The 26,122-nt window shown below is 35.3% G+C and overlaps 3 protein-coding genes across 6 annotated transcripts; all 3 read left to right on the plus strand.

The window, feature by feature from the left end:
- The first annotated feature begins 2,830 nt into the window (after positions 1-2,830).
- Positions 2,831-9,618, plus strand: LOC140784564 (BEL1-like homeodomain protein 7). The gene is made up of 5 exons (XM_073132049.1): positions 2,831-3,065; positions 4,498-5,533; positions 7,628-8,004; positions 8,121-8,181; positions 8,734-9,618. The coding sequence occupies exons 2-5, from the start codon at positions 4,661-4,663 to the stop codon at positions 9,361-9,363; spliced, it is 1,941 nt and encodes a 646-aa protein (XP_072988150.1). The 5' UTR covers positions 2,831-3,065; positions 4,498-4,660; the 3' UTR covers positions 9,364-9,618.
- A 119-nt stretch (positions 9,619-9,737) lies between these two features.
- On the plus strand, positions 9,738-11,751 carry LOC140784565 (uncharacterized). Its single transcript, XM_073132050.1, has 6 exons — positions 9,738-9,927; positions 10,097-10,327; positions 10,829-10,880; positions 10,977-11,127; positions 11,391-11,508; positions 11,600-11,751. The coding sequence occupies exons 3-6, from the start codon at positions 10,835-10,837 to the stop codon at positions 11,651-11,653; spliced, it is 369 nt and encodes a 122-aa protein (XP_072988151.1). The 5' UTR covers positions 9,738-9,927; positions 10,097-10,327; positions 10,829-10,834; the 3' UTR covers positions 11,654-11,751.
- A 1,389-nt stretch (positions 11,752-13,140) lies between these two features.
- LOC140784751 (TNF receptor-associated factor homolog 1a-like) lies at positions 13,141-24,444 on the plus strand. 4 transcript variants are annotated; one of them, XM_073132285.1, is made up of 13 exons: positions 13,141-13,300; positions 13,729-13,986; positions 14,614-14,725; positions 15,097-15,185; positions 15,282-15,350; positions 15,453-15,582; positions 17,132-17,290; positions 17,738-18,101; positions 19,422-19,534; positions 19,999-20,149; positions 20,481-20,944; positions 21,023-21,221; positions 22,874-24,444. In XM_073132285.1, exons 2-13 carry the CDS (start codon positions 13,800-13,802, stop codon positions 24,284-24,286), a joined length of 3,450 nt encoding a protein of 1,149 aa, XP_072988386.1. In that variant the 5' UTR covers positions 13,141-13,300; positions 13,729-13,799; the 3' UTR covers positions 24,287-24,444. The 4 variants fall into 4 exon arrangements, with proteins under 4 accessions (XP_072988386.1, XP_072988388.1, XP_072988387.1 ...); XM_073132287.1 differs by having other exon boundaries at positions 20,490-20,944; XM_073132286.1 differs by having other exon boundaries at positions 20,002-20,149.
- The last annotated feature ends 1,678 nt before the right edge of the window (positions 24,445-26,122 follow it).

The raw sequence follows: 26,122 nt of genomic DNA on the forward strand, positions 1-26,122 counted from the left end.
AGTATGCCAGGGACACAAAGCCCAGCCCACCTAACTCAGCAGTGATGCCTACCTCCTAACAACAAATTACACAAGTAAACCATTTTGATGGAAGGAGAGAGAGAGAGAGAGAGAGAGAGAGAGAGATTGGAGCAGTCTCTAATTAAAGCTGTTTCACTTAAGACTTTGGAGCAGTCTCTAATTAAAGCTCCTCACAAATGGCAAAGTGCAAAACGTGCAACTCATCTTCCTCGTGCATGACGAAAACTTCAGTAGACCATCTCTTTCCTTGCTATTTATTGACAAAATTTCAATCTTTTTCCCTTTTATCATCAGCCATGATTAATTTGCACGGCTAACTACGTGAAGGCTTTCACTTTCACACGTATACACTTATCAATGAGCAAGTTAGAACGAGATTTTAACTATTTATTCAAGTTTATTTTAAATTTTCATATATAAAATTATTTGAAATCTACAAACCAAATTATAACCGCAAAATTTTATATTCAAAACTAATGATATTTCATTGGCACTATTTTTTTTTTTTTTTGTTGCCATTATTTAATATAAATAATAAAATACCGCGTAAAAGTTAAGTGCTTATGTTTAAATAATATTAAACTAAATCAAGCTAAATAAAATAAAATAAATTTTATATATTTATATATATAACTAATATCTACGTAGGGCGGCCGTGGGAATGGACCAATTAGCCGTTGCTCATTTAATATAGTCCTTGAGACTTTGACCCACTCACCGCCTCCTTATATTTAGTGCCTAACTTTAGACTAGTCTATGTTCCAATTCGTATAAATTAATTATAACCCATATATATATATATACATTTCTATGTACAATACTTCCAACTATTTAGCTGGTATAGTTAAAATATACTTCCAACTATTGTTATTTTTAGATAAAAGTTGGAGTTAAAAGGAAAAGGTAAATAAGTGCATAATAAGAGCTTTGGAATTTCCAATCAAATGAAAGATTTCATACTTAAGGCTATAATTAAAGAGATAACTCAAGTAACAAATGCTAGCAAAAAAAAAAAATATTGCATGAAGAACAATGCAGACCTAATAATTGAAGCTAAAACTATATTAATGCATTATGAGGAACTTTTGGGTTTGGATTAAAATGTTCATATAAATGAGAATTCTAGTCGAATTGGGACCCAATAAAACTTAGGAATTTACTACTTCTAATGCACATTCTTATGATATGATGTAAATAAATATGAGTTTATTTAAAGAGATTAGAGTTTTGACTCATTCTTGACTCAATTTGAGCAAGAGAATATATTCCAAATTCCAGGCTTAATTTATTTACTCAATCATTAAGAACTAATACAAAAATCACAGTCCAAAATTAAAGAAAGAAAACAACTGGCAAAAAGGGAAAAAAAAAACTATCTCACATCCATTCCTATGTATTTTAGTGAAAATAAAATTAGAATATATTGAAAATAAATACAACTAAATAAGAGGAGTGGTTGAAATATTTTTAAAACTAGAGAAATTATTTCAACAAAATTAAAATACAAGTGTTTATATGCAAAAAAATCCAAAATTAGATGTCCTAACCTGCCGAATTTGACAAATTCATCGCTCCTTTGATTATTCATCCATAGCAATTGAATGAAAAAAAAAACTCCTCCTGTGATTAGCTGTAGATTAATTGACCTCTAAACTCCGACGCTATCCCTATCGTCTCTCGCCACGTGGACGATTTCGATGACCTAATTCCAGAAGAAAGTTCCACAAATTGCAATCAAGTTGAAAACAAAGGCATGCAGATCCAGTTGAAGGGGGACCAGCTAAAGTTATTAAAATTATTATTAGTAGGCATAGTAAGCAACCAAGCTCACATTAAATTCAAAGACAAAGAAAGCAACACATTTGATGATGTGGAATTTAATCATCACACGTCATAGACATATCAGCTAGCAAATGAGGAGAACTTACCAAAGTGGGCAAGGAATAACTAATTAATCAACTAATCACACCCATTATTTAATCTAATCTTCTTCATTTTAATATGAAGGTGATTGAAAAGAGGAGGGCTCTTCTTGTTGGAAATATATCTAATTATATATCTGCAAGTAGAAGAAAAATATAGTTTTTATTTTTGGTTGTTTTGTTTCTCTATAAAGAAAACAAGATAGAAAAAAAGATAGATAGTTTTAAGTCTAAGACAAAGATTAGGTCCACCAACTGGTTGTTAGAAGACATAGCATCTTAACAACATCACCCACTCCCTTCTTTAAGGTGTCTGGGAGAAACTCTGAAGCTTAGATTTGAAGAGAGGTTACAGATATAGATTTTATGTTCTAAAAAGTTTGTTAATTTAACACTTAATTATACCTAGATCTCTTACTGCAGAGATGAAAAAATATTAAATAATTATTTTGCTTTTAATCTGTATCTATTTATTTCTCGTGAAGAAGAAAATAAAATAGTCTGCAATGTCTAAAATTTAAAAATAAATAAAAAGTTTGTACCATTTTTTCAATATAATTATGAAAATTTTGTATAAAATAGTTGAGATTTTGCTTGCCTAACTGAATATATTTAAAATCACTCTTCTAGTTTATTTTTATCAATATATTGAGATTAATATTTCATAATTTTCTATTGAAATAGTATGAGTATGTGGTTTAAATTTATTGTGATACATTTATTGAGAGAGAGTTTGGTAAGTTGTGAGACTTATGCATGAGAGCTAGACAGTCTATGACTTCATGATAAATACATCCAAATGTATATTAAAGGGGTGTTAATGCAAAAAATCTGAGAAAAAGAAGGGGTTAATGGTGAAGGCACACAAGGGAGGGCTCAGGGAGGGAAGAAACCACTTATTAAAAATATAAAAAAAAAGGTGGGATTTTTATATAGTTGGGTTGTTGTTAGTGGAGAGGTCTTTAGTATTTTATTATTTCACAGAGGGAGAGAGAGAGAGAGAGAGAGGCTTCTTTTTGTTTTTGGTATCTTGGGATCGGATTGTCCTCAGTAGATCGGCTGGGAATTCCTGCCTTCCTGCTCCCCGTGAGGTGCACAGCAGCGCCCATCTCTCCCTCTCAGGTAATAACGATCTATTCTTTATTTTCTTAAAAAAATATCTTTCCATCCATTTCTCGAGGTATCCATCAATCTGTGACTGTCCTGAGTTCAGAACAGGGACGCAAATGATTGTTTACGAACGATATCAACATCCTTATCAAGTTATTCTCTTTGTTGTTCTTGTGCTTCTCCTTATCCTCTTTCCGTCTCCTGTTTATGTGTGTACTAATTCTTGTGCCCTGGTTGCTGAAACCAGGGTTTTTGATTTTGATGTGGGTTTGGTGTTCAAGGTAGTTATCAATACAGTGACCAGCTGATTTTGTAAACTTTTTTGGGTACTTGGTTTTGTAATATTTTCGTTTTCTTTTTTTGCTTTTGGGTTGGTGGAGTTTTTGATTCTGTCTGTGAATTTTTGGGTCTTAGGGTTTTTTGGTACATGTGAAATCTTCGCCTGGTTTTGTATTCTTTGCAGTAAATTGGAAGAAAGAGTCATCAAGGTTCTTCCTTTTTGTGTTTTTTTAGTATGTTATGGGTTATTAGATTTTGCTGATGGTTGTCAATAAGTTTTTGCACTTACTAAAATGAGAGTTGAGTTTCATTTCTCGTCCAGATTGATTGTGGTGTCTTTTATCTTTAATCTCAAAATCAGATAAGTAACTCCAACGAGTGTTGGTGTTGGTGTTGCTGGTAGCTATTCTTCCTGTAATTGATATGGTAAAGGTCTGAAGCCTGAAAATTTTGAACCTTTAGTTTTCTCGATGATTTGATTTTGTTATTCTGAAGAGTTATTTTTTCCTCATTGCACCCCTATGTACCTTGTGACCTCTTTAGTTGTTGCTCATAGATATAAAATATTCAAACTTCCCAGTAAAGGTTTCTTTTCTTCTTCGTAATTAACAGCTTCAGATTTTGTTTTCTTATCTTATAATGGAACAAAGTTCCAAGACAATTTCTTTTCTCTATATTTTGTGATGGTTGCTTTCAAAGTCTTCAAAGAGATTACAGCTCTCATAAATCTCTCCAGGCTACCACATACTTTTATTCATGTATATGGAGTTTAGAGAGGAGCACGCACACACAAACAAAATTCTGTTAAAAACTTAAAACCAAGTAATGCGACCTTATTCTCCGGCCTCTATTTACTTTGTTTTGTTATAGAACATTGTTTCTAATATGTGACATGCATTAGATATCTAAATAAGTGGTAGATCAATATCCTTATTTGTTGCTGCTTGTTAAGTTTATGTGGTACACTGGTACTTATTAAGTTATGCATTTAAAATTCATGAGTTGCTTTATGAGTATGATTTTACTTGAAGGATCAGTTAATCTCCTGTTAACATCATTGACATGACATAGTTTCTATAAAGGATAATGTTTTATCTGAAGCATCTATCAATTTCATGTCTGCATCATTGACATGACATCTGTTACTGTATATGATATTTTGCAGCCATATTCTTTATGCGTGAGAAACTTCAAATATATGATGTCACTGAAAACATGTCTGACTCCATCACTAAGACTGCAGAGACTGTAGGAAGTATGCACCATACGACGTCTGAGCTACCTTGCTAGTGAATCCTAAAATATCTGATCAGCCAAGGAAGGGATAAATGACTACTTACTACTCAAGCTCTGGCAACCAAAGGGACATGCCCACCCTTTATTCAAGTGACCCAGAAAATTCATCCTATCCTGTGCCATCAGTCATGGGCAACCTGGTGTATCAGAATCATTCATCCTCTGGTCCATATTCAGAATTTGTAGGCGTTACCTCAATGATTTCACAAGATTCATCTACAGCAGAACCTGATTTGATTGCCTCGCATCTTGGTCACCATCCTTATAATGCTCTGAAGGATGGGAGAAATGAGATGCTGTTCATGCAAATGATTGGTGGATCACCAAGTAGTGCAGCTGATCTTGTTCAAAGTTCTGTTGCTGAAGATCACCATAACAGTGGGCGGCTAAAATTTGGAATTTTAAATGGTCAAAACTTAAATTTTCAGCAACCAAATATGCCAAATGTGCAAGGCCAAGGGTTATCTCTGAGCCTTGGCACGCAGATTCTGATGCCATCATTTCAGTACTTGCCGGCTAAGCCAGAAATCTCGACAACAAATTCCCATCAATTAAATCTACTGGGAAATGGTGAGTCACATAGAGACGATGATTCTAGAATGAAACATATGCAATCTGATGTCTCTCGCACAATTCCTAGTTCCAAGTATCTTAAGGCAGCACAAGCATTGCTTGATGAAGTTGTGAATGTCCGGAAGGCTTTAAAACAGAAAGCACAGAAATGCCAAAGTTGGAATAAATCTGCCGGAATGACAGATTGCAAAGATTCTGATGGGGGGTCAAAAGGTGATGGAGCTCCTTTGAATCCTGATGAGTCAAATGCCAATTCTTCTAATGAGCTCCCACCCTCTGAAAGACAGGAGCTTCAGAACAAGATGACTAAGCTTTTGGTTATGTTAGATGAGGTGCAAATTTATTTCCTGAAAATAATATTTCTATATAAAATACAAATATGCTGATGCAATCTAAATCTCATTCCCAAAATTTATATGCATATTAGTTCTGACTGTTGATGGCATTAGATCTAGTTAATATTCCTCTAACTACCTCATAGAACTTGGCAATCATGTTACCGGATTTGCTTTGTTCTTATATGGAACCACCTCTTGCTGTCTTTGTCAAACTCGTTTATCAGCATTTATTTTGGCCTATTTGTAGTGGCAAGACATGTACTCCCCTTGTTTAAATTGCCAGTCTTATCTACAGCTGTTTTATGAAGTATGCACTGTTTTTTTCTCCAATAACAATTATATCTGTTTGAACCTTAGTAAACATTCGATTTTAGCATTCTCCTTTTGATATGTCTGAAGAGCTCGTGTTTGCTGTTGAAGAGTTGCTTGCCGCTCATTTGCATGTCCATGTGGAGCATCCTAAGCTTTGATGATATGCTTTAAGCTAAACTAAAGATTGAATAATTTGTGAATGGTCCTTGTGGTCAAACTTATCATCCATCTTTATCAGGAAAAATGCAATCACCTGCCCTGTTGTATCAAGAAATAATGGAGCTTTTGTGGTCATGTAAATGAAATGAGTGCAACAATTTTGGAAAATGTATTGTGTCACTGGTTGTTGATAGGTCTCCAAATATTGTAGAGGCGTGGGACTTACTATAGCCAAATTTTGGAGAGGAGTGGGACTACTATATCATGTGACCTTTTTCTTGGATTAGCATCAATCCTACAAATTACTGCCCATAGAACTTAAGAAGAGTGGTTTTGCAGCGACCGACTTTATGCTTGCCATTACACTTCCCTTCTCCTCCAAAACTTCATCATAAAGCTTCAACTTCTTTAGATATGAAATCATTGAGCAATTTAAGTTTAATGATTTTTGTCAAATAGTACTGGCTGGTGAACTGCTTCTTCTTGCTGAAAATTCACAGTTAACTGAGCTTTGATAGTAAGTCATAGAACTTGAGAAGATCTTGTGGAACAAGATAAAGGTCATCTCAGACTAAGATGGAGTACTGCATCTCAAACTACCGTGAAGCTTTGTTTCTTTCGTTAGATCAGGTTGGATTGAGCCGGTTAAAGACTGAATTTACATGAACCTGGAAAATGAAGTGCTTGGTGAAAGGATAGTGGAAAGCAGGAGTATTTCATGGTAGTGTTTTGGGTCCTTCTACTTTGCTTGTCAGGTTGTAGTTTTTTAACTTTTAAGAAGCTTCCTTTTAAGAAGAACATTGTGATGATGTGATTGAAATATGTGCTTCACTTTGTGCTTTCATTCTCTCTGGGAGCAAAACAGTTTGCAGTTCAGAAGAGAGCAAAAATGGTGGTTGGTAAAAGAATATATGAGGAAATTATGGAGGAAGGAATTTATGAACCCTGTTATATATGCCTATTGTATTTTCTAGCTTTAATGTCGGAAGCCTGCATTAATAAGAAAGGAAGGCCTTGTCCTGTAATAGTTGAAAAGAAAAGCCCTGTGTCACAATTAATTTCTCATGGAACATTTTTTTGCCTAACTACACTATAGTTGCTAATGCTGGATATGCTGGCAACATTTGATTCATCCAGAATTCAGGGATTGATTCATGTCTGTTAGTTGCGGCAAGTTTTGTCTGCGGTAACATTGCTCAGTAATTGAGGATTCCTAAAGTTTGATATCTTTTAGTTGGGATCTGGCTTAAGTACTATTGTAAATGTGATCCAACATGCATGGGCTGAAAAATTATGTGATGCTTTTCACGATCACTTTTACAATTAGAATTTAAACATATTAGAGTCCAGCTAGTTTCAGTGTATCGAAAACTAGATGCACTGCATTTGCGTGGGTAAAATTTCCAGATTATGAGTACTTAATGACTGTCACATTACAATCTTTGAATTCTTACATGTTTGTGTATATAGTTAAATTGGTAATAAATGATGTGGAACGTTTACTATAAATCATTTCCTTTTCCTTTCAAGAGTTATGCCACTGGATAAATTTTAATAATTCATTTGTGTACTATTATGTCATTTTTAGTGTTAGTTATATTTACCTCAAATTTGCAGGTTGACAGAAAATACAAGCACTATTACAATCAAATGCAAATTGTAGTTTCATCTTTTGATGTAGTAGCTGGCTCTGGAGCTGCTAAACCATATACTGCAGTTGCTCTTCAAACAATTTCACGACACTTCCGCTGTCTAAGAGATGCTATTAGTGATCAAATTCAATCAATTCGAAAAGTTCTTGGAGAGGAAGACAGTTCCACTGGCAAAGCCGCTGGATTTACTCGCCTTCGATACATTGATCAACAGTTAAGGCAACAAAGGGTTGTCCAGCAATTTGGCATGATTCAGCAAAATGGTTGGAGACCGCAGAGAGGACTGCCAGAAAATTCTGTTTCAGTTCTACGTGCTTGGCTTTTTGAACACTTCCTTCACCCGTAAATTCCTTTATTCCACTGTGTTCCTTTTCTTTCTGTTCACTTCTCTCTCATGTTTTCTTGCATTCACTGTTATCTTCCTTTCTCATTGATCCATGCTTCAAATTGTTTCCCAGTTACCCAAAGGATTCTGAGAAGTTAATGCTGGCAAGACAGACTGGCTTAACAAGGAGTCAGGTATATAATGTTTTTTCTTCTTGAGATCTTATTGTTTCTTATTCTGGAGATTTCTTCCTCAAGTTTTCTCTATAAGGGGATCTCAACATAGAAAAGCTTAATTTCTCGCTGAAGTAACTTTAGGTGACCTCTTCACGTAAATATCAGAACATTAGTTGCATTTTATATGCACATGTTTGCTTAGCTTTTTTGGTGCGGTGTATCTAGAAGCTCTTTCACACCTGCTAGGAGTTCATTTTGGTTGCGAGAAACTTCCATTATGATGTAAATGTAGTTTTCACTATCAAAAGGTCCAAATATTGGGAATGTGAATTATCACATGTAATCATCTGCTAGTTAGTAGTCATTTTTTTGTGCATTGAATAGGAAAAACTAGTGCAGAGAGTTCACTACCTCATGTTGCTACATATTGGATCTTGGTTGATATCAATCCTCTACTGCTTTTCTACATACACTTATCTATCAACTACAAAAAATAGACTCGCAAAGAAAAAAAAGAAAATTTGTGTTTAATCTACAATTTAACAACTCTCTTTACCTATCTTTGCACAGATATCAAACTGGTTCATTAATGCTCGTGTGCGTCTTTGGAAGCCTATGATTGAAGACATGTATAAAGAAGAGATAGGTGACATGGAGATGGAATCAAATTCTTCCTCTGATAATGTACCCAGAAGTAAAGACGAAATTGGGTCCTCTGAGGAAAGGGAGGACTTGAAAAGTTCTTCTGAAAGATGCCAAACAAGTCAATTCAATGATTCTAAAGCCAACGACACCAACAGGAACCTTGGTGGAGCAGAAATTGGCTTCCACAATGAGGCAAATGCAGATGACACTTTCATGAATCTCATGTTAAAGGACCAACGGCCTGGTGGAAGGGACAGTGGCCTCCTTCATGATGCCGTCACCCAAATATCTGATGGGAATGGGAGGTTCATGTCTTACCAGATGGCCAAGATAGGGAACTATGGGAATGGCAGTGTGTCCCTCACACTGGGTTTGCATCATTCTGATGGTGGTCTCCCTGTTCCAAACTGTCAGCAAGGCTTCCCAGATGTCAGAGGTGAAGAAATTTATAGCACCGCTCCTCTCGGGATCAATGGATCTGACTATGATTCTATGGGTCTAATGGATCAGAGGCAGATCGAAACACCTCCTCTGCTGCATGATTTTGTGGGTTGAATAATCTAGGAAAGAAAGGAAGTACACAACATTTGATACTTCTAGAGTGAGAATAAGACACCTCAAGGGCATGGGTTTATATCATTATCTGCAATTGCTATAGAAGAGGAAAGATAGTATAAACATGATGTAATATAAGTTCGACTGTGGGAATCAATAGGCCAAGCATGTTGTAAAGATAGAATACATGTAAAATCACATGATTTGAGAATCATCCTGTAAAGATAAGAGCTAATGTAACATAAGATTTCAATCTCTCTCTCTTCCTACTCTTTTTACTGGAAAGACTTTGCATGGGCTTCACCTGGAAGATATACACAGGTCTGGCACGCCAAAATTTTCAGTGGGACTTGTCATGTGATAGTATTAAATCAGGTCTGGAGTTAAATCTGCAAAAGGATCTTGCTCCATTTACTTGGTGATATATATAGTCATAGCTAATCTTGACATGATTTGACTACTCTATCATCACAGATTTACCATTCCTTAAAACTATGATTGCAAATTTTGACATCTATTTTCCTGCAGATATATTGAACAATGCAAACCACGTTAAAATTGATGGTAAGGCTTTGGTTTTGCTCTTTTCTTCTTTTGAAAAAGAAAAATGCTTGGCTTACTCAGAATGTGTCGGATAACCATATGTATACTCTTACTGCCGCTCTGCCGCTCGCTACTGTCTTCAACTACATTTCTCAAGCATATTCTCATGTATCTATAAAATTGCCGACAGGCGTTACAAGAGTTGAAAGCGATGGTTTACTTTGGAGAGAGATATCCTAACTTGGATCCGGCAGTTACTATTATAAGTGTGAAACTCTCAAAAGCGGCAGCAGTTGCAGCAGTTACTGGATATAACCGTTTCCTTCAAGGAGTTGCTGTCTCTTTTATCTTTCCTTTCACTACACATCGTATGCTCTTTTCGGTGTAATCTGGAGACACTTCAAATTATCTCTCCGTTAAGGTACCTGCCACTCTCTCCCTCCTTTTCCTTTTACTAAATAGCACGTATGATTTCTTTGCACCACTTTATATTTTTCATGATTCATTTTTCCCTTTTGTTATTTGATGACGGCTTTGTTAATTAACTGATCGCGTAATTGCTGTCACACAATGAATTTTTTTTTTTACTTTATTCAATTTTCGATTGATTACTGAGGATATGGGAAGTACAAGTTGAAGTTGATTATATTATACATTCAGAATACAAGTAATAATTTCATATCTCCTCTTCCTTCTCTCTTTCCGCAAGCCTGCCTTTCGATATTAGTAGAAGGTGCATCTCATACACATTGAATTTAGATCCTATCAGCCGGTAGTTACTCAAGAAATGAAGATACTATGCAAAGTTTTTTCAGTACCAATCTTAGTCAAGTATGCAATGCTGACAATTATACTAGCATTTCATCATAAACTTAGTTTAATACTTCTACCAAGAATTATGATCTGTTAATGATCAATTTAGGGAAACATGGATGTGGCTTCGAGAAATGAAGTTGGTCTTCAATCAGATCAAGGTTGACCATTTAAACCCAACAGAAACAAACTAGTATGAACTGAAATTATCTAAACACATTCTTAACCAAACTATTATTTTCCTTAATGTTGCGCAGATCGAACTCCAGAGTACAAGGAGCCTGCAAAGCACCAGCCTGATGAAGGGAAACACTATTTGCTCGCTACTCCTGAAACCAACGATAGCCCTTGCAATGGCCTCTATGACAGGCCTCTTTCATGTTTTGGTTGTGGAATAGGATGGTTATGGTAAGTTTCTATAAATTTTAAGCCACTTATCAAAAACACTATACGCTTTTGTTTTTACTATCATTCACATCCTAATATCTCTACGATAGGCCTCTTTAAAGAGACATTAGAAGTGAAATGCAGGGTTCAAATAATGCATATCTAGATGGTAGTGTAAATGATAATAAAAACAAGATGTAAAGTATTTTTGATAAAAGACTTTAAAGTTTACAATGTTGGTAGTAGATTAATAGCACTAACATGAAAAGTTTATGATTGTTTAGCTTCATTCTGGGCTTTGCTTTCCCTCTTCTCTGGTACCTTGCTACTGTTCTTTACTTTGGGAAGTACTATTTGAAGGATCCAAGGGAGAGAGCAGGCCTTGCAGCTTCTGCTATTGCTGTAAGTAATAACATAATATATAAATTTATATCATTTCCTACTCTCAGTATTAACTTGTAACTTTTTTTTTTATTTCTTTGATGCTTTGCAGGCTTTAATATGCTCTGTTGCAGTGCTAATAACACTTCTTGCAATAGCTTTGTAGCGTGCCTTTGGATTCATCTATTGAACTTGAAGGCGAATGATTTGCAATATTGTAGAGATTCTTTGCAGATAATAATATCATTATTTTCAGATTTTATTTTCCCCTGTTAGCATTAGTGTTTGTGTTTCAATTCTTGTTATTAAGTCACTCACACACATATAAAGATGAAGCTATCAATCTCATAAAACTGCTGCCAGAGTACCACAAATATGACAAATTCCTACAATTGACTGTCTTGGACCATCCTATACCAAAGTTTCATCGTTCGTTCCAATGCATTAACGGTCTCTCTTTCTATTCAGCTCCCCTTCTTCTCCTTCTCCACCTGAAGCCCTTCTCTTCTCGCCCCCTACTAGTATTATTATTATTTTTAATTATTCAAGAGCTCAAAGGTTAGATATAAGTTCGACAATAGATATATTATACATAAACTGTTTGTCCATGCCAACCGTATCACTATCAACCGAGCCAAACTATTGTGTTAATCCATAAAATTATTAACAATTTTTTTCGTAATAATTATTTAAGGTTGAAATCACATGACGAAAAATACCAATCAACTCTAGTAGAACCGATTGGTCTCTACTATCTTTAATTTTGGTATAGACTAGGTCTTATTTGGTTTGAGGCTAAATCCCAAACTCAATTAATTAGTCTTATTTTTCAGTCTTAATTTTTTTTAAATAAACTTGGTTAAATAAGAAAAGAATAAAATGATGTTTAATTGCTGAAACCAGTTTAGAACTCTCCGATCCAATTTAGTTCAAAGAGAGTTTCTAAACTTAAAACAAATAAGGCAGATGACTTTGATGTTTTGAGCCAGAAGCCCCTAGCATAGAGGCCATTGCCTCCAAATAGAGGCATGGCCAATTATGCTCGATCAAAAGCACTAATGATCATCTCTATTACGTGCGAGCCTCCAATTGGTGGCTCGAGCAAAAATTATGACACGTCGGATTTCCTTCTGCACCCTTCCCCTTTTGTTAATCTCATACAAAGGACGATGCTACCACATCGAGCCTGTTGTTGTTTTTTTTGTTTGAATAATTTGTCTAAGTTATAAGTTTAACTTAATTGAATTTTTAATTACCTCGTTCTGATAATAATAATAATAATAATAATAATAATAATAATAATAATAATAATAATAATAATAATAATAATATTATTATTATTATTATTATTATCCTTATATATATTATTAATTATTATCATCTTTTGTTTTGGTTAGTCTTAAATTTATTTAGGTCATCATAGTTTCATTTATACCCCTTTACTCTTATAGTTATATTTAAATTAGAATTACTATATTTTTTGACATAAATTTAATTAATTTATAAATTAAATATGGAGACAGACAAATTTCAGATAAATATCATCTAAAATTTAAGTAAATCAGTCAAATATATTAAAAAAATAACTTTAATTTAAGCCTAACCGCGCCACGTCGGGTAAAATATAATTTCCGTTATTGATCTTAATTTTTTACTCTCGTGCTCTTTCCTCTGTGCCCCCCAATCTTACGTTTTTTCTTTTCCATCCCCTCTCTTTCTCATCGTCTTCGATTTCTCTCGAAGGAACGAGGAGCAAGTTTCCCTTCTTTATTGCTGTTATCAACCTTTTCGACTGCTAGGATTCTACCATAAGGTAGTCGATTCGGACTCCGGAATCTCTCGAACTCATTGGGCTTCTTAGATTCTGGGTGAAGCTGTTTGTTTCCTTTTGAGGCGTTTTTGGTTATTTCGTATTTGTTAGACGAATTTTTGATGGGCTTTGTTTGAAAAATCGAATCTTTTGTGGGGGTTTTCTGGGGTTGAGGGTTTTTTTTTTGGGGGATTACGGGGACGGCGATTTCGATAAATTTAAGGTTGATTTCTGACATCCTTATTCTTATACTGGGCCTTTACTCATTTATGCTTGCTACCTGCGATGATTCTTTTATGGTTTAATGGTTTCTTCTAGAAAGATGTCGTCTTTTCTCAAAGATACGACAACGTCATGCTTTCTGTAATTTGTCTATACTTTGTTCTTTTACCAAATGATGTCAAATCTTACTTTGACTTGATTCTGCGCAGGTGAAGAAGCAAGAAGGAGACTAGGGAGAGAGGGACAATAGTATAGGCTGATAATTATAGTGGATTATTCAATGGATGGTAGTATGATCGAGGAGTATGAAATCAATGGTAGATCTTCGTCCACAGAGACGTTGTCAAGCGAGCAGAGCAGCCAGTCTGGGGATTCTCTAGCAGAATGGCGCTCTTCTGAACAAGTTGAAAATGGAACACCTTCCACATCGCCCCCTTACTGGGATACTGACGAAGATAGCGATTGTGGTGCGTTGTCTTATTTCATTTTTGATCTATTCTGACTATTGAGTATCTCTCTCACAAATGTTAGCTTTTTTATGTGTGAGATGGCGTCAAACTACATGATTTATACTTGAAGTTTTGTTTTATATGTTTGTGCTAGATAGGTCAGGGTGTCTCATGAAAGTCAGTGCTTAAGATAGGAGGTGTATATTCTGGAATTGTTTATTGAGTTTTACAGAATATATGTAGATAAAGGCTTGTGTTGTCATCCTACATTAGCTGTTTGTCCTGCTGAACCTTGTTATTTTCTGTTGTTATATATAGCTGAAGTATGGTGCTTGATTAGTTTTTTTTAACCATAAAAAAAAGGCAAGCACCTATTCTGAGCATAATGCTGCTTCTCTTAGCTTAATTTTACATGATAGTCAACTTTAAATATATATTTTGACAAAAAATTTTAGATACATCTTGAGATTTTATAAGTGGAAGGTGCAGATCTTAAGAACTGTTGAAGTTTTCTATGTAATTTTTTAGTTTTTACATGTTTGATTCATTAGAGACTGCTTTATTTTCTATTTCTTTGTTTTTTTTTGGGTATTATCATTTGCTGTGTCATTTGTCTCATTGTCTGCATGCAATTCCTTTTGCCAGGACCCAAGCCTACTGAATTATTTGGAAAGTTTACGTGGAAGATTGAAAGTTTCTCAAAAATTAACAAGAGAGAACTGCGAAGCAATGCATTTGAAGTTGGTGGTTACAAGTGGTATGGGGCCCATGGATGTTCACATGTCTGAGAGTTTTTAATTTTAGGCCATAAATTTATTTGCAATCTTTTGCATTCTTGGTGTACTTGTAATTACTTTTTTTTCTTCCATCAAAATATTTAACCTTCACGGTGTAGTTGTTCTTTAGCTACCTATTTATGTTCCTCATAAGTTGTAACATTCTAGGTCCTTAATAGTTTTGCAAATGCAGTGCTTCCATTGCTAAATTGTCTTGCTTTAGTTAAACTTATTGAGGAATTCGCTGGTAATTTTAAGCATTTTATATATTTAAATTTATCTAGAGTCTAGACTAAATGACTAATATTTATCTTCCATCCAATAGCTAAAATTTGTTGAAATTGCTTTTCAGGTATATCCTAATCTACCCACAAGGATGTGATGTATGCAATCATTTATCTTTGTTTCTTTGTGTTGCTAATCACGATAAACTTCTCCCAGGTATGTAACAGTTGTTTGCGATCCTTATTTGTCAATACAATTTGGTTCTTTGTTTTAGAACTATGTCTTTGTTTTTCATTTGTCTGGATGCTTCAGGTTGGAGTCATTTCGCACAGTTTACGATAGCAGTAATTAATACAGATCCAAAGAAATCTAAGTTCTCCGGTCAGTTGAATTTCAGATATTATGGAGCCAGTGCTGGCTATGAATTATATTTGTTGTTTGTGTTCAATATTGCACTGTGAGCTTAACAAATTTAATTTGCAGATACTTTGCATCGGTTCTGGAAGAAAGAGCATGACTGGGGATGGAAAAAATTTATGGAGTTGTCAAAACTTTATGATGGCTTTGTCGCTTTTGATGCTCTTGTTATCAAAGCTCAAGTTCAGGTTATTAGGTACCTAGTTTATCTAAACTTAGATCATAAATTTGTATCACTGTCTTCTCACTAAGAAAGGATTGCTGTTTTATTATTTTAACATTAAATAATCCTATCATTTATTATGGTCAATTTTGACTTCGTGAACTTTAATAAAGGAACAAGATAAAGTGGAGTCATATCCGTCTACTAACGTTTATTAAAAATTGCTCTATCATTATGTCCATATGGTTTTGAATTTTATCTTTTGCTTGTTTATAGAAGTTGATTAAAACTTATCACTATTTATGGGAAGGCTGTATTACATATCTAAAAATGAGAGATTGGAGAAAGTGATCACATACATATTTCATGGAAGCACGTATTTAGATATTGTTATAATAGGCTTTATAATTCGAGTAGATACAGTTATATCATTTAATTCAAATTCTTAAAGCGGGATAAGTAAAATCATCAAATATTTACTTTGGTATGGATTCAGATGTAAGGAATTAACAGTTCAAAGGGCCTGCTATATGCGCCCATAAGAATTCCGAAGAGCTATATATGAGACCTTTATTTATTGATTCTTGAAACAAGAGACGTATCAATAGCATCATTGAACAAAATGGGCATCGGCATCTTGTTTTTTCCTTTCTTGACAGTAATGAACACTGCCAAGGATTTAGATTTGCTTAATGGATATAACACTAATGTTGGTTAATTGATTCATGGCGAGCAACCATCTGTCCTTATCATACTGCATTAGAACTACTTGTTCTAGATCAACATGGATAAACTACTAAAAAATTAACAAAATGCATACAAAGAGATTACTTGTGGTATGATTGGTTTTGACTGCTGGTTATGTGTGTTATTGAGAAAGATTTCTAATATTTTAAGATTATTAACATCCTTATTTATTTAAACTACTCAGTCCTTTCATTGTGTGGCTGTTTATTTCTTTATCTAAGACTCCTTTGACTCAAAACAAGTCTAATTCATAAATCTCTTTCATAGAGGAATCAATATTTTATTGATCATAGTATTCCACATTTTTCTCTTGATGAGATGCCAAATTATTGTTCACCATTTTTATAGGTACTTTAATTTTAATTGGGAGAGGAAAGGGAAAGTGGGTGTTAAAGCTATTCCTTTGCTGTTTGATGTTCAAAGAAACATTTAGTTCTTTAGATATAATTCTCATTATGCCAATTGTGATGAGTGTCACAGTGTACACTTTACTTTCTTGTTCTCTTATTTCCTCTATATTGAATGGATAATCTGCTATTAGTCTATTACTTTCTGATTATGAATATTAAATCTATTTGTTCTTATCTTGAAGTATCCAGAGAAACTAATTGACAGCATCATTTATATTTTCTGTTTATTGGAGCTTCCACTATCTTTTTATGGCTTTATGGTTTATGCCTCCTCAAGAATTGAGATATTTGTTTGGCTTTCCAAAAAAGGTCTTACATGTTTTAGAACTTATGATCATTAATTGAGTTATAGTAATTATTTCTTTTTTTTTTGTCTATGAGACCCAATTTATACATTTTCATAATTCTGCATTTTTCTGATCTAGGGAGAAAGCACACCGTCCATTTCATTGCCTTGATCGTCAGTATCGGAGAGAACTTGTTCGGGTGTATTTATCCAACGTAGAGCAAATTTTTCAGCGTTTTCTTGAAGAAAGAAGAAGCAAACTTGGCAAGTTCATTGAGGACAAACTGAGGTGGTCCAGGTTAGACAATCTGTATATTTACTCCCTGTGTTTTGCAACTTCATAGAATTTGTTCCAGTGATTCCATTTTCACCAAAGAGATACTTATGGTTTGCATTTTTATACTTTTATAATTAAGATCACATTGGTTTAATGTGGTCCTTGTGGTTTGCAATTTTTTTTAATTACTCCCTATGACATCAAGTCAGGAGTAATCTGTACTGTGAAGTAAAGCCCCTGGACTAGTTCTAAAATGTTGGAAACTGCTGGAATCTCTTTTATGAAAACGAGACCTCAACAACTAATACTAGAAAGTAGCAACCCGCAGGGCCCTCTTCTATAAAAATAAAACTGCAGGAACTGATTTAGTATTTCTAGAGAACCTATCTCCGGTTTTATAATCTCACTAATTTGAAGAACTTATTTGTTGGCGCTAATTTTGTATTTGTTCATTCTTTGTTGCTGCAGTTTTCATGCTTTTTGGCTAGGAGTTGACCCAAGTTCCAGGCTGCGTATGTCAAGAGACAAAACTGATGCCATATTGAAGATAGTTGTCAAGCAATTCTTTGTAGAGAAAGAAGTTACATCGACCTTGGTCATGGACTCTCTCTATAGTGGCTTAAAAGCTCTTGAATGGCAGAGCAAGGACAGTAAAGGGAGAGGAAAACTAGTAAATATGGATGACCTTCCGGTTTCTATGGTGCATGTTGATAACAATATGTTTGTGTTGGCTGATGATGTAATAATGTTGCTTGAAGGAGTAGTTTCAGAATCCTTGGCTTACCAGCCTTTGCCTCCTAAGGATGACAAATGTTCCCAGAATCGGACTAAGGTAGGTTTAATGTTATAAGTTCTTACTGCAGTTGACTAATTAGGTTTCTATATACTATGAGTTTAATAGCACACTAAATTGTTTGCACCTGTTATGAGCTAGACACTTCTTTTCCAAAATTATTGAGATAGAGTTTAATACACGAGCTAATTTTATAACTTGATTCTTTGGCATGTTTTCTAATTTAGATTCTTTAAAAAAAAAAAAACTGTGTTGTTGCATTTGCTGTGGTTTATAATCAATTAAGTCAGAAACTCATTCATCTTATCATCTATGTATATTAAGTTACCATCAGCCAATCACAATATTCCAGATAATGTGGGCACCACTAAATGTACCTCCTTTAAATCTCACACTAGTATTTAAATCTTAAATTGGTGTCTTTCTTCACATATTCGTATTTAAGCAATTTATTGTACATACAAAATTAAATTAAATAGTAACATAGAAATTTTTTTAAAATTAAGGTGATATTACATTACAGCATTTCTTTTGAAAAAGAAATTAAGAACTTCATTTGCATAACAATGGAAATGCCACCAGATTTTAGAAAGACAGCAGCTATTCTGATTGCAATGTCGCAAAATAAAATGGTTAGATTGGTTACTGATATACAATTTTCTGTTAGAGCATGACATAATAGTTACTGGCGAAAAAGCCTTTCCATCAAATTGCATCATGTATATGGATACAGCTATATTAGAGCTGGACTAATTCCTATTTTCACCAATGCAGAATGATGCAATCTCATGGATGCTATATTTCCTTCGTTCCATATTAGAAGGCAATGAGAGCTATTAATAACATCAACATATCTAAATCATCCGTGATATTTTGGATATATAAATATTAGCATCTTAAGTTACAATACTCTTTGTGTACCATCCACTGTTGGCTTTTGTTGTTTTTTGCGGGCCTTTCTGAATAACCTTTTATGCTGTATTGTGTGTCATTAGCTATCTAGGATCACTTTAATACCTGTTTCAGATATATTATATACAACTCATACACAGATATACATGCATATATGTGTCTTTAGCCGCATGAATGAAATTTTCTTTTGTTGTACGGAGTGGTTTGTGGTGTGTATGGTATGTGCGGTTGGTCTGTGTATGGAAGTTTCTGATAATTGTTAGTTTGTTCCTAGGATTCAACCCATCGTATACCCAATATGTCTTTAGCTTCCCAAGATGTGTTGCTCCTTATATTTGCATTATGGGAGCATGCTTCGTAAGTTTTTTTCTGCATTCTCCATCTTCTAAGTTTCAAAAATTCAAATTGGTGGTATTCTAAGTTTCTGACAAATAGTTTCCTATTTAGGATGGAAGTGCTGGAGAGGAATTTAACAAAGATTCCATTGAGCTTGACGAAAGGCGCCTTACTGAGATAGGTCGGAAGACTCTGGAAATTTTTGTCCTTGCTCATATATTCAGGTAATTAGCATTTTTCTGCATTAATAAGACAAATCAATATAGTCAAACTTTCTCATAGGCATCAGTTCCAGTTACTTGGTGGTCCAATAACCATTTTTAAAGGCATGGATGTTCTGTTGTTTATTTTGAATCAGTATATGGTTGTATGTTAGATGAATTTTGATTAAGCCAGTATTTGCTACTTGCTTTAAATACGGCTTTCTTTCATATTTGCCTCTTCCAAAGATATTCTATTGTTACTCTTTTTACTATGTTCCAAATGAATAATTGTTTTCTTGTTTTCTGAAGTTTAGAAAGTTATATTGTATCATGCCCATTTAATTAACTACCAATGCACTTAATCTCAGAAGTATGGAAATTGTAATCTATGATTTCGCAGCCTTCTTCAATCAGGTTTTGTACAAGTTGGTCTTATATGAGTTTTTGTCATTCTCATTATCTTTGTTCTACATGTTTTCTGGCAGCAGTAAAATTGAGATTGCATACCTAGAGGCTGTTGCTTTGAAGAGGCAAGAGCAGCTCATCCGTGAGGAAGAAGCCGCCGCATTAGCTGAACTTGAGCTCAAGGGAAAGCGTATTGCTGCTGAAAAGGAGAAGCGTGCAAAGAAAAAACAGGTTTATTGTCATAATAGTAGTTCTTTGTTTTTCTCCCTTTTCAGTGACAATTTGTATAGTTCGAACAGCTGGAATTGTTAGCTTCAGCAGATTGATGCTTACTAAATTCATAACATGTTGTTTGAGGCCATTCTTCCCAGTTATATTTGTCTGTAATCTTTTTTCTTGTTTGCCTTGCCTATCGTCCATTGCCTTAAATGTTAAATCCTTTTTGTGGTACTGGTAAGCATAATTGATTTTCTTAATTTCTTTGATTAGATGTGCAACCTTTCATTTTGCAATAGGATTTTAAAGCAATTATTATACTAAATCTATTTTTTTGGTATTACATTTTCTCCAGACCAAGCAGAAGAGGAACAGTAGAAAAGCTAAAGGCAAAGGAAGAGATGAGATGTCTCATTCAAGTAATCGGGAAAATTTTCAAGGCCCATCTGATGAAATTAACATCGATGACTTCTGCCCTAAGGAGGATGAGCCAACAATTGCAAAGGTCAATACTGCAGAAGACGCATCTGTTGTGTCTGACAATGGTGCTGATATTACGGAGGTGCTTCAAATTGATCCAGATGAAGGTGATTCCAGTTCTATCAATTGGGAGTCAGACATACAGGAAATCGAATCTGCCATCAAGGCTAGTGGTGTCATAGTACAAGTCAAGCAAACAAAAAAGGGGAGTCCTTTTATTGATGATAGCTCCTCGACGTGTTCAACTGACTCGATCCCTTCAGTTGTGATGAACGGACCATCTAAGGGTAGCACTTCGATAAATAACAAAATTCAAGCCCCACCTAATCGGTAGGTTTTAAACTTTGGAATTTTGGTTGCTCCAGCGGACTCTGTTTGTATGTTAATTGCTTAAAAACAATTCTGCAGAGAAAATAATCAGAAGTATAAGGACACAATCGGTCAAACGAGTTATGGTGGTGGAATGAGTCCACTATCTGATGCTGCCATTGATTCTGAGTGCAATATATCCGTCAGTCATAGAGCTTGCGAACCTGAAATGGGCGCCCCTATACTTTCCTTGAAAGATAGGACACACCACCATGTGCAACACTTTGTTGAGAAGAAGGTGGAGATGAGTGGTCTTTTCCTTTTTTAGTTGTTCAGCTTCACTTTCCACAAGTTCAATACAAATTTGGGTTAGGTAACTCTTAGAAAAGCGTGGATTACATGCATGTGTGTTTGTCCCTTATATCGGGTAAATGTACTCATATGGTTTACTTTAGAAACTAATCTTGCTTAAAAATGAAAATTTTATGATTTGGAGCATTATTTCCTATACATTAAAGTTACTTTAAGATTACTTCTTTGTTTTGTCCCTGTAAGGCCTTATTTGTGATCATTTGCTGTACAAGATTTTAAGGCCTTATCAATCACATTCTAGGCTTTACATTATTAATTAGACTTCTTAGTGAACTTGAACTCCATGTTATGCTTGCACTTTAAGAGACATCTTATCCTTTAGTCAAGTGATCACTAAATGATTGCTTTCCAAATAATAGAAGATGGGACTTCCTTGTTTTATAGTTAGAGTTATCAAGCTACAAATTTTTCTGTGCAAGTGTTTGCAAACATGTAACAGACCTGACCTCCCATCTTTCTGTTCCTGCTTTAGGACTTTTCCTGAATCTCAGAATATGTCTTCAGCTTGTACCAAATCTCTAGTAGTTGATAGGCTGGACTCTGTAAGTGAACCTTTGTGGATGAACACTTGAGATTGAAGTTGCAATATTCTGGAGCGGTACTTGCTTGAACCATCAAATACATAAAGATGGAGTGAGCTAGTAGCAAGCCTTTGGAGAAACCACATTAGTTATTCCCTAGGAACATTAAAGCCAACAGCATATTTATATAATCATAATATATTGTTTGCTTGCTGTGCATTAAAGTGATCTTACTTGAGATATCTTTTTATACGGAGGCTCCCTGGTTTTTAACTTGGATATTAGCATCAAAGATGGATTGAGTGTCCGCTAGTAAACCTTTATGCATTTAGTCTTTGCTGAAATCTTTCTAGCATGTATTCTATGGATTTTTCATGGTTGTAGTTATCTATCATACTTCATTTTGTCTGCAGTAATCATTATATTTTACTTTCACCAACGTGACTCAGCTTTTTGAAGGTGGGTTCTTTCTTCAAATTTTATATTTTACTTTCACTATTCTTATAGTAGAAAGGATAACTTTGAGGATCTTTAACATACTGCAGTAATCATTAGTTTGTTCATACTTAAGTTTCTTGTATGACAAGAATTTACTATTTAGTTTCACAGTACTTTGTAGTTTCATTTGTTTTTACTAATAAAATATCCTGACTGTAAATTGAATTTCTTCTTGACTAAAATTTCTAGAACTAGACCATTCTGTCTTTTTGGAGTGATACCACACACATCTTAGATGCTGTTATGATTTTTTTTTCCAGTTTTGTGAATTATCATGTGTTAAGAGTCGTTCCATATTTGTGGACATTCTCTCTGCTTATAGGGGTAAGGGCTGTCATCATTGTTGAAACTTCTGATTTGCATGTAAATGCAGTATGCACATGAATTCGTTTTCTAACATATGAAGATACTTACCCTTAGATTTTCTCTGTGCTCAAGTCCATGCTTTCACAGCGTGGGCCTGTGTAATTTTCTGCATTTTTGTCTAGTGCAGTTATGCTGTTGGGGTTTGGCATGATAGACTGACCAAGCATCACTAATCATTATAACTGTTTTTCAGGAGGAAGTTGTTTTCATGCAAAAGAAGCTGAATGCAAAGGATCAAGTTGATGTTGCGAGTCCCTCATTTAAAACAACCATAGAGTCATCCCCTTCTTCATCCAGTTCTCTGAAGAAACCACCTTATGTTCTGCAGCAGTCAAAGCAACTGCCAGAAATGTCCACTGGAACTAGCACTCCCATCCAGCCTGCTTCTGCTACCAACACCATAATTGCCACTGTGGCTAGCAGCACTTCTGCCACCTTAGCTGAGCCAGTTCATGCTAATGATCCTCCGTCATTCCAAATTGAGAATCCAGATCCTCCGGCAGGACGATCGCTAGTACCTTCCTCCTCCAAATCTGAACTTCATCAAGGGAAAACTCCAACGAAGGGTGCCATTACTCCCCAAATCATTGGAGCGTCGAGGCCTGCAAGTGCCCCTCTATTCCCGGCACCTCGTGTTTCTATGGTGCAAGCGACACCATTACTTTCACGCTCAGTGAATGCATCTGATCGATTGAGCAATGATCCATCTCTATCTGCTCCAAGTTATCTTCCTCAGTCATACCGTAATGCCATAATGGGTAAAACCACTATAGGTGGACGCCCAGCTGGTTGCATTCACTTGTCAAACTCCTTTGGTCGAGATGCTACGTATACACAGTCTGTATCAGCGTCTGTATCATCTGCATCTTTGTTTCCACCGCAAACTTCTGCAAGGAAGGATGAAACCCCAGTAAGACCTGGATTCACTTTTGGTTCTGCTAAGCCTGAAGCACTCAGAAACCAGAACACCTTGGGGGATGACTGTTCACATCAAAAATCAAGCAGCAGCTGTGTGGGACAGTTCAGATCGAGCACTCTAAGCGACAACGAGAGGCCTGACCCACACAGAGAGTCTCAAAGTAAGCAGCTTTCATCTGAGATTCCAGCATATTTTACCTCACATCAGCCACAGGCAGTGGTGGCTGACGAATTCCCTCACCTCGATATCATCAATTATTTGCTTGATGAGGAGCAGAGCAATGCGAAGACAGTAAAGGGTCTCCACAATCATCACAACGCGTTGCGGTGGCAGTACTCTTTGCCAGGTAATGGGACTCTCTCCGACATTGGCTCAGTAAGTGGCTCTTGCTGGTTTGATCAGGCTGAACAATTTGATGACGGTTTCATCAATGACGTCTTTTGTTCCTCCAGTGGTCCTCTTTTCGGACCGAGGGATGCCCATTTTTCGCAGTTGGATCTTCCAGCCTATTCTGATGCCCATATTGATGGGTTTATACTGAAGCGATGGCCTTATGATTATACTGATCAGTCGATGTTGAATTTGATGAACGAAGCAAATGGATACTTATACCGTCCGCGCGACTACCCTAATTTGGCGAGTGGGTTAAATGGATACTCTTTGTATCATCCTGCCAATGGGCGATGAGGGCACAAAAATGTTTATATTTCAATTGCAATTGTGCTTGTAATTGAGGTTATTGTGAGACTGAGCTCTGGGGCTAGGTGTAATCCTCAAATTTTATGATTAGAGGAAATTCTCTACAGAACATTGCTGAATTTCAAGCACTATTTTATTTTCATAAATTATTGAGAGCAAACAGGAGATAGATCTTTCATCATGAATAGAAATTTTGCAGTTCTGCTTACTGTAATGTCTCAAAATATTGAGGGTGCTTGCTTGGAGTAAATATATATATAGCTTTTGACTTCTATCTTCTATACAAATTTAAAAAAAAGTTTTGTTTTTGTCAAACCCATATAAAAAATTAATGTTCAAATGCAAAGTTAGGCAACTGTCAATTGATTCCAGTAGCTCTCCCGTGTACGGGAAAAATGCTTTATATCATTAATTTGACTGCCAATATACAATGTTGAATGCTGTTCACCACCTACTTACAACCCACCAAACCAACAATGAGTATAGCATTCTCAAACTCACATAGACATGATAATTAAAAAATGAGAAAGATCACCCCCCCCCCAAAAAAAAAACAAGTAAAAATAAATAAATGTAATCACGCTGGAACTTCCATTTTTAATCAATTTAGCGGGCAAGTGCCACCACTGCTGCTATGCCCATTTGTGCAATCCGACGACTGAGACGGCGTATCTGAACCCTTGGGCAAGGCCTGAAATGTGACACCATGATCCACCAACCTCCACCCTCCGATGAGCCGGCCGTCCCCTGAGGCGGCGAAGCTCACAAGAATCAACAGAGAGACTATAAGTATGAATCTGCAAAGGAATTGCTTCGCAAAACCACTCATCTCAAGATAAGTTTTAAGAGAAGAGAAGAGATGACTCAAATGATATATGGAGGTGTTCAATATGTATATATATATATACATATATAGAGAGAGAGAGAGGAAGAGAGAGGATTAGAACCCCAAAGTCCAAGATTTTGACTCCAAGTGTTGGGTTGGAAAAGCTAAGGGGAGATGAGAATAATATTGGGATGGTCTTAACCTGAATGTCAAAGAAACTAACGTAGGGAAATAACGAGGCAATGAGGAGAAAAATATATAAAGTTTTGCATGGATTGGAATGGTCTTTCCATGCATTGGAACATAGAACAATTGGAATTGCGTGGTGACTACTCTTCTATTGGATTTTTAAGCTCACCAAATATATTTTTTTTAAAGGTCAAGGTCTTATTGCATGAAATGGTAAATTATATGAACTCGAAATTCATAAGAAGGAACCTAATAGAGATCTTGTACTTTGACTTTTGGACTCTTTTTAAGTTTTGATGCCGAAAGAAAGTGGACTTTTGGGATGTGAGGGTCACCAGAGTAGAAGACCAAATTCACAGAGTATATTGAATGGATCGAGTTGCCCTAAAACTTATGTCGATTTGGCTACGAGGAATAATTATATCTGCACCTTTTGAACTATTGTCTATTTTTATATCAAAATACTGAGTTATTTATTTATTTATTTATTTTTTGCGATACTTTGATCTCCTCAATTATATAAAACCTTCTAAATAATAATCCTTTAATATTTTTCGTTTATGCCATTATTAACACGGTGAGAGATATTAAGATAACCCTAATATATATTATGCCCCAGTGGTAATGTATGGCTCATAGTGGCCACATTCAAAAAGAGGGTGCTATCTATCGTGAGAAAAACCTAACACACTCAAAAGCTTTGTCCCATAATTGTCTCAAAATAGGATACAAACTCATGCAACACCTTGTTTTGGTGGTGTTACAGAAGTCCTGATCTTTATATTAGCTCTACACAAAGATAAAGAGTG

This window comes from Typha latifolia, chromosome 3 (genome assembly GCF_019914945.1).
Source record: "Typha latifolia isolate L0001 chromosome 3, TyphaL0001v2, whole genome shotgun sequence".
NCBI lineage: Eukaryota > Viridiplantae > Streptophyta > Magnoliopsida > Poales > Typhaceae > Typha > Typha latifolia.

What these genes read in the sequence shown, in the direction of transcription:
- LOC140784564 (XM_073132049.1), top strand. Translation starts at nt 4,661, where the DNA reads ATGACTACTTACTACTCAAGCTCTGGCAACCAAAGGGACATGCCCACC. An exon ending in TTTTGGTTATGTTAGATGAG is followed by an intron (nt 5,534 to 7,627) that starts GTGCAAATTTAT and finishes TCAAATTTGCAG; the next exon opens with GTTGACAGAAAATACAAGCA. An exon ending in TTTGAACACTTCCTTCACCC is followed by an intron (nt 8,005 to 8,120) that starts GTAAATTCCTTT and finishes ATTGTTTCCCAG; the next exon opens with TTACCCAAAGGATTCTGAGA.
- LOC140784565 (XM_073132050.1), top strand. Translation starts at nt 10,835, where the DNA reads ATGGATGTGGCTTCGAGAAATGAAGTTGGTCTTCAATCAGATCAAG. An exon ending in TGGTCTTCAATCAGATCAAG is followed by an intron (nt 10,881 to 10,976) that starts GTTGACCATTTA and finishes AATGTTGCGCAG; the next exon opens with ATCGAACTCCAGAGTACAAG. An exon ending in TGTGGAATAGGATGGTTATG is followed by an intron (nt 11,128 to 11,390) that starts GTAAGTTTCTAT and finishes ATGATTGTTTAG; the next exon opens with CTTCATTCTGGGCTTTGCTT.
- LOC140784751 (XM_073132285.1), top strand. Translation starts at nt 13,800, where the DNA reads ATGGATGGTAGTATGATCGAGGAGTATGAAATCAATGGTAGATCTTCG. An exon ending in TGACGAAGATAGCGATTGTG is followed by an intron (nt 13,987 to 14,613) that starts GTGCGTTGTCTT and finishes TCCTTTTGCCAG; the next exon opens with GACCCAAGCCTACTGAATTA. An exon ending in ATTCAAGCCCCACCTAATCG is followed by an intron (nt 20,945 to 21,022) that starts GTAGGTTTTAAA and finishes ACAATTCTGCAG; the next exon opens with AGAAAATAATCAGAAGTATA.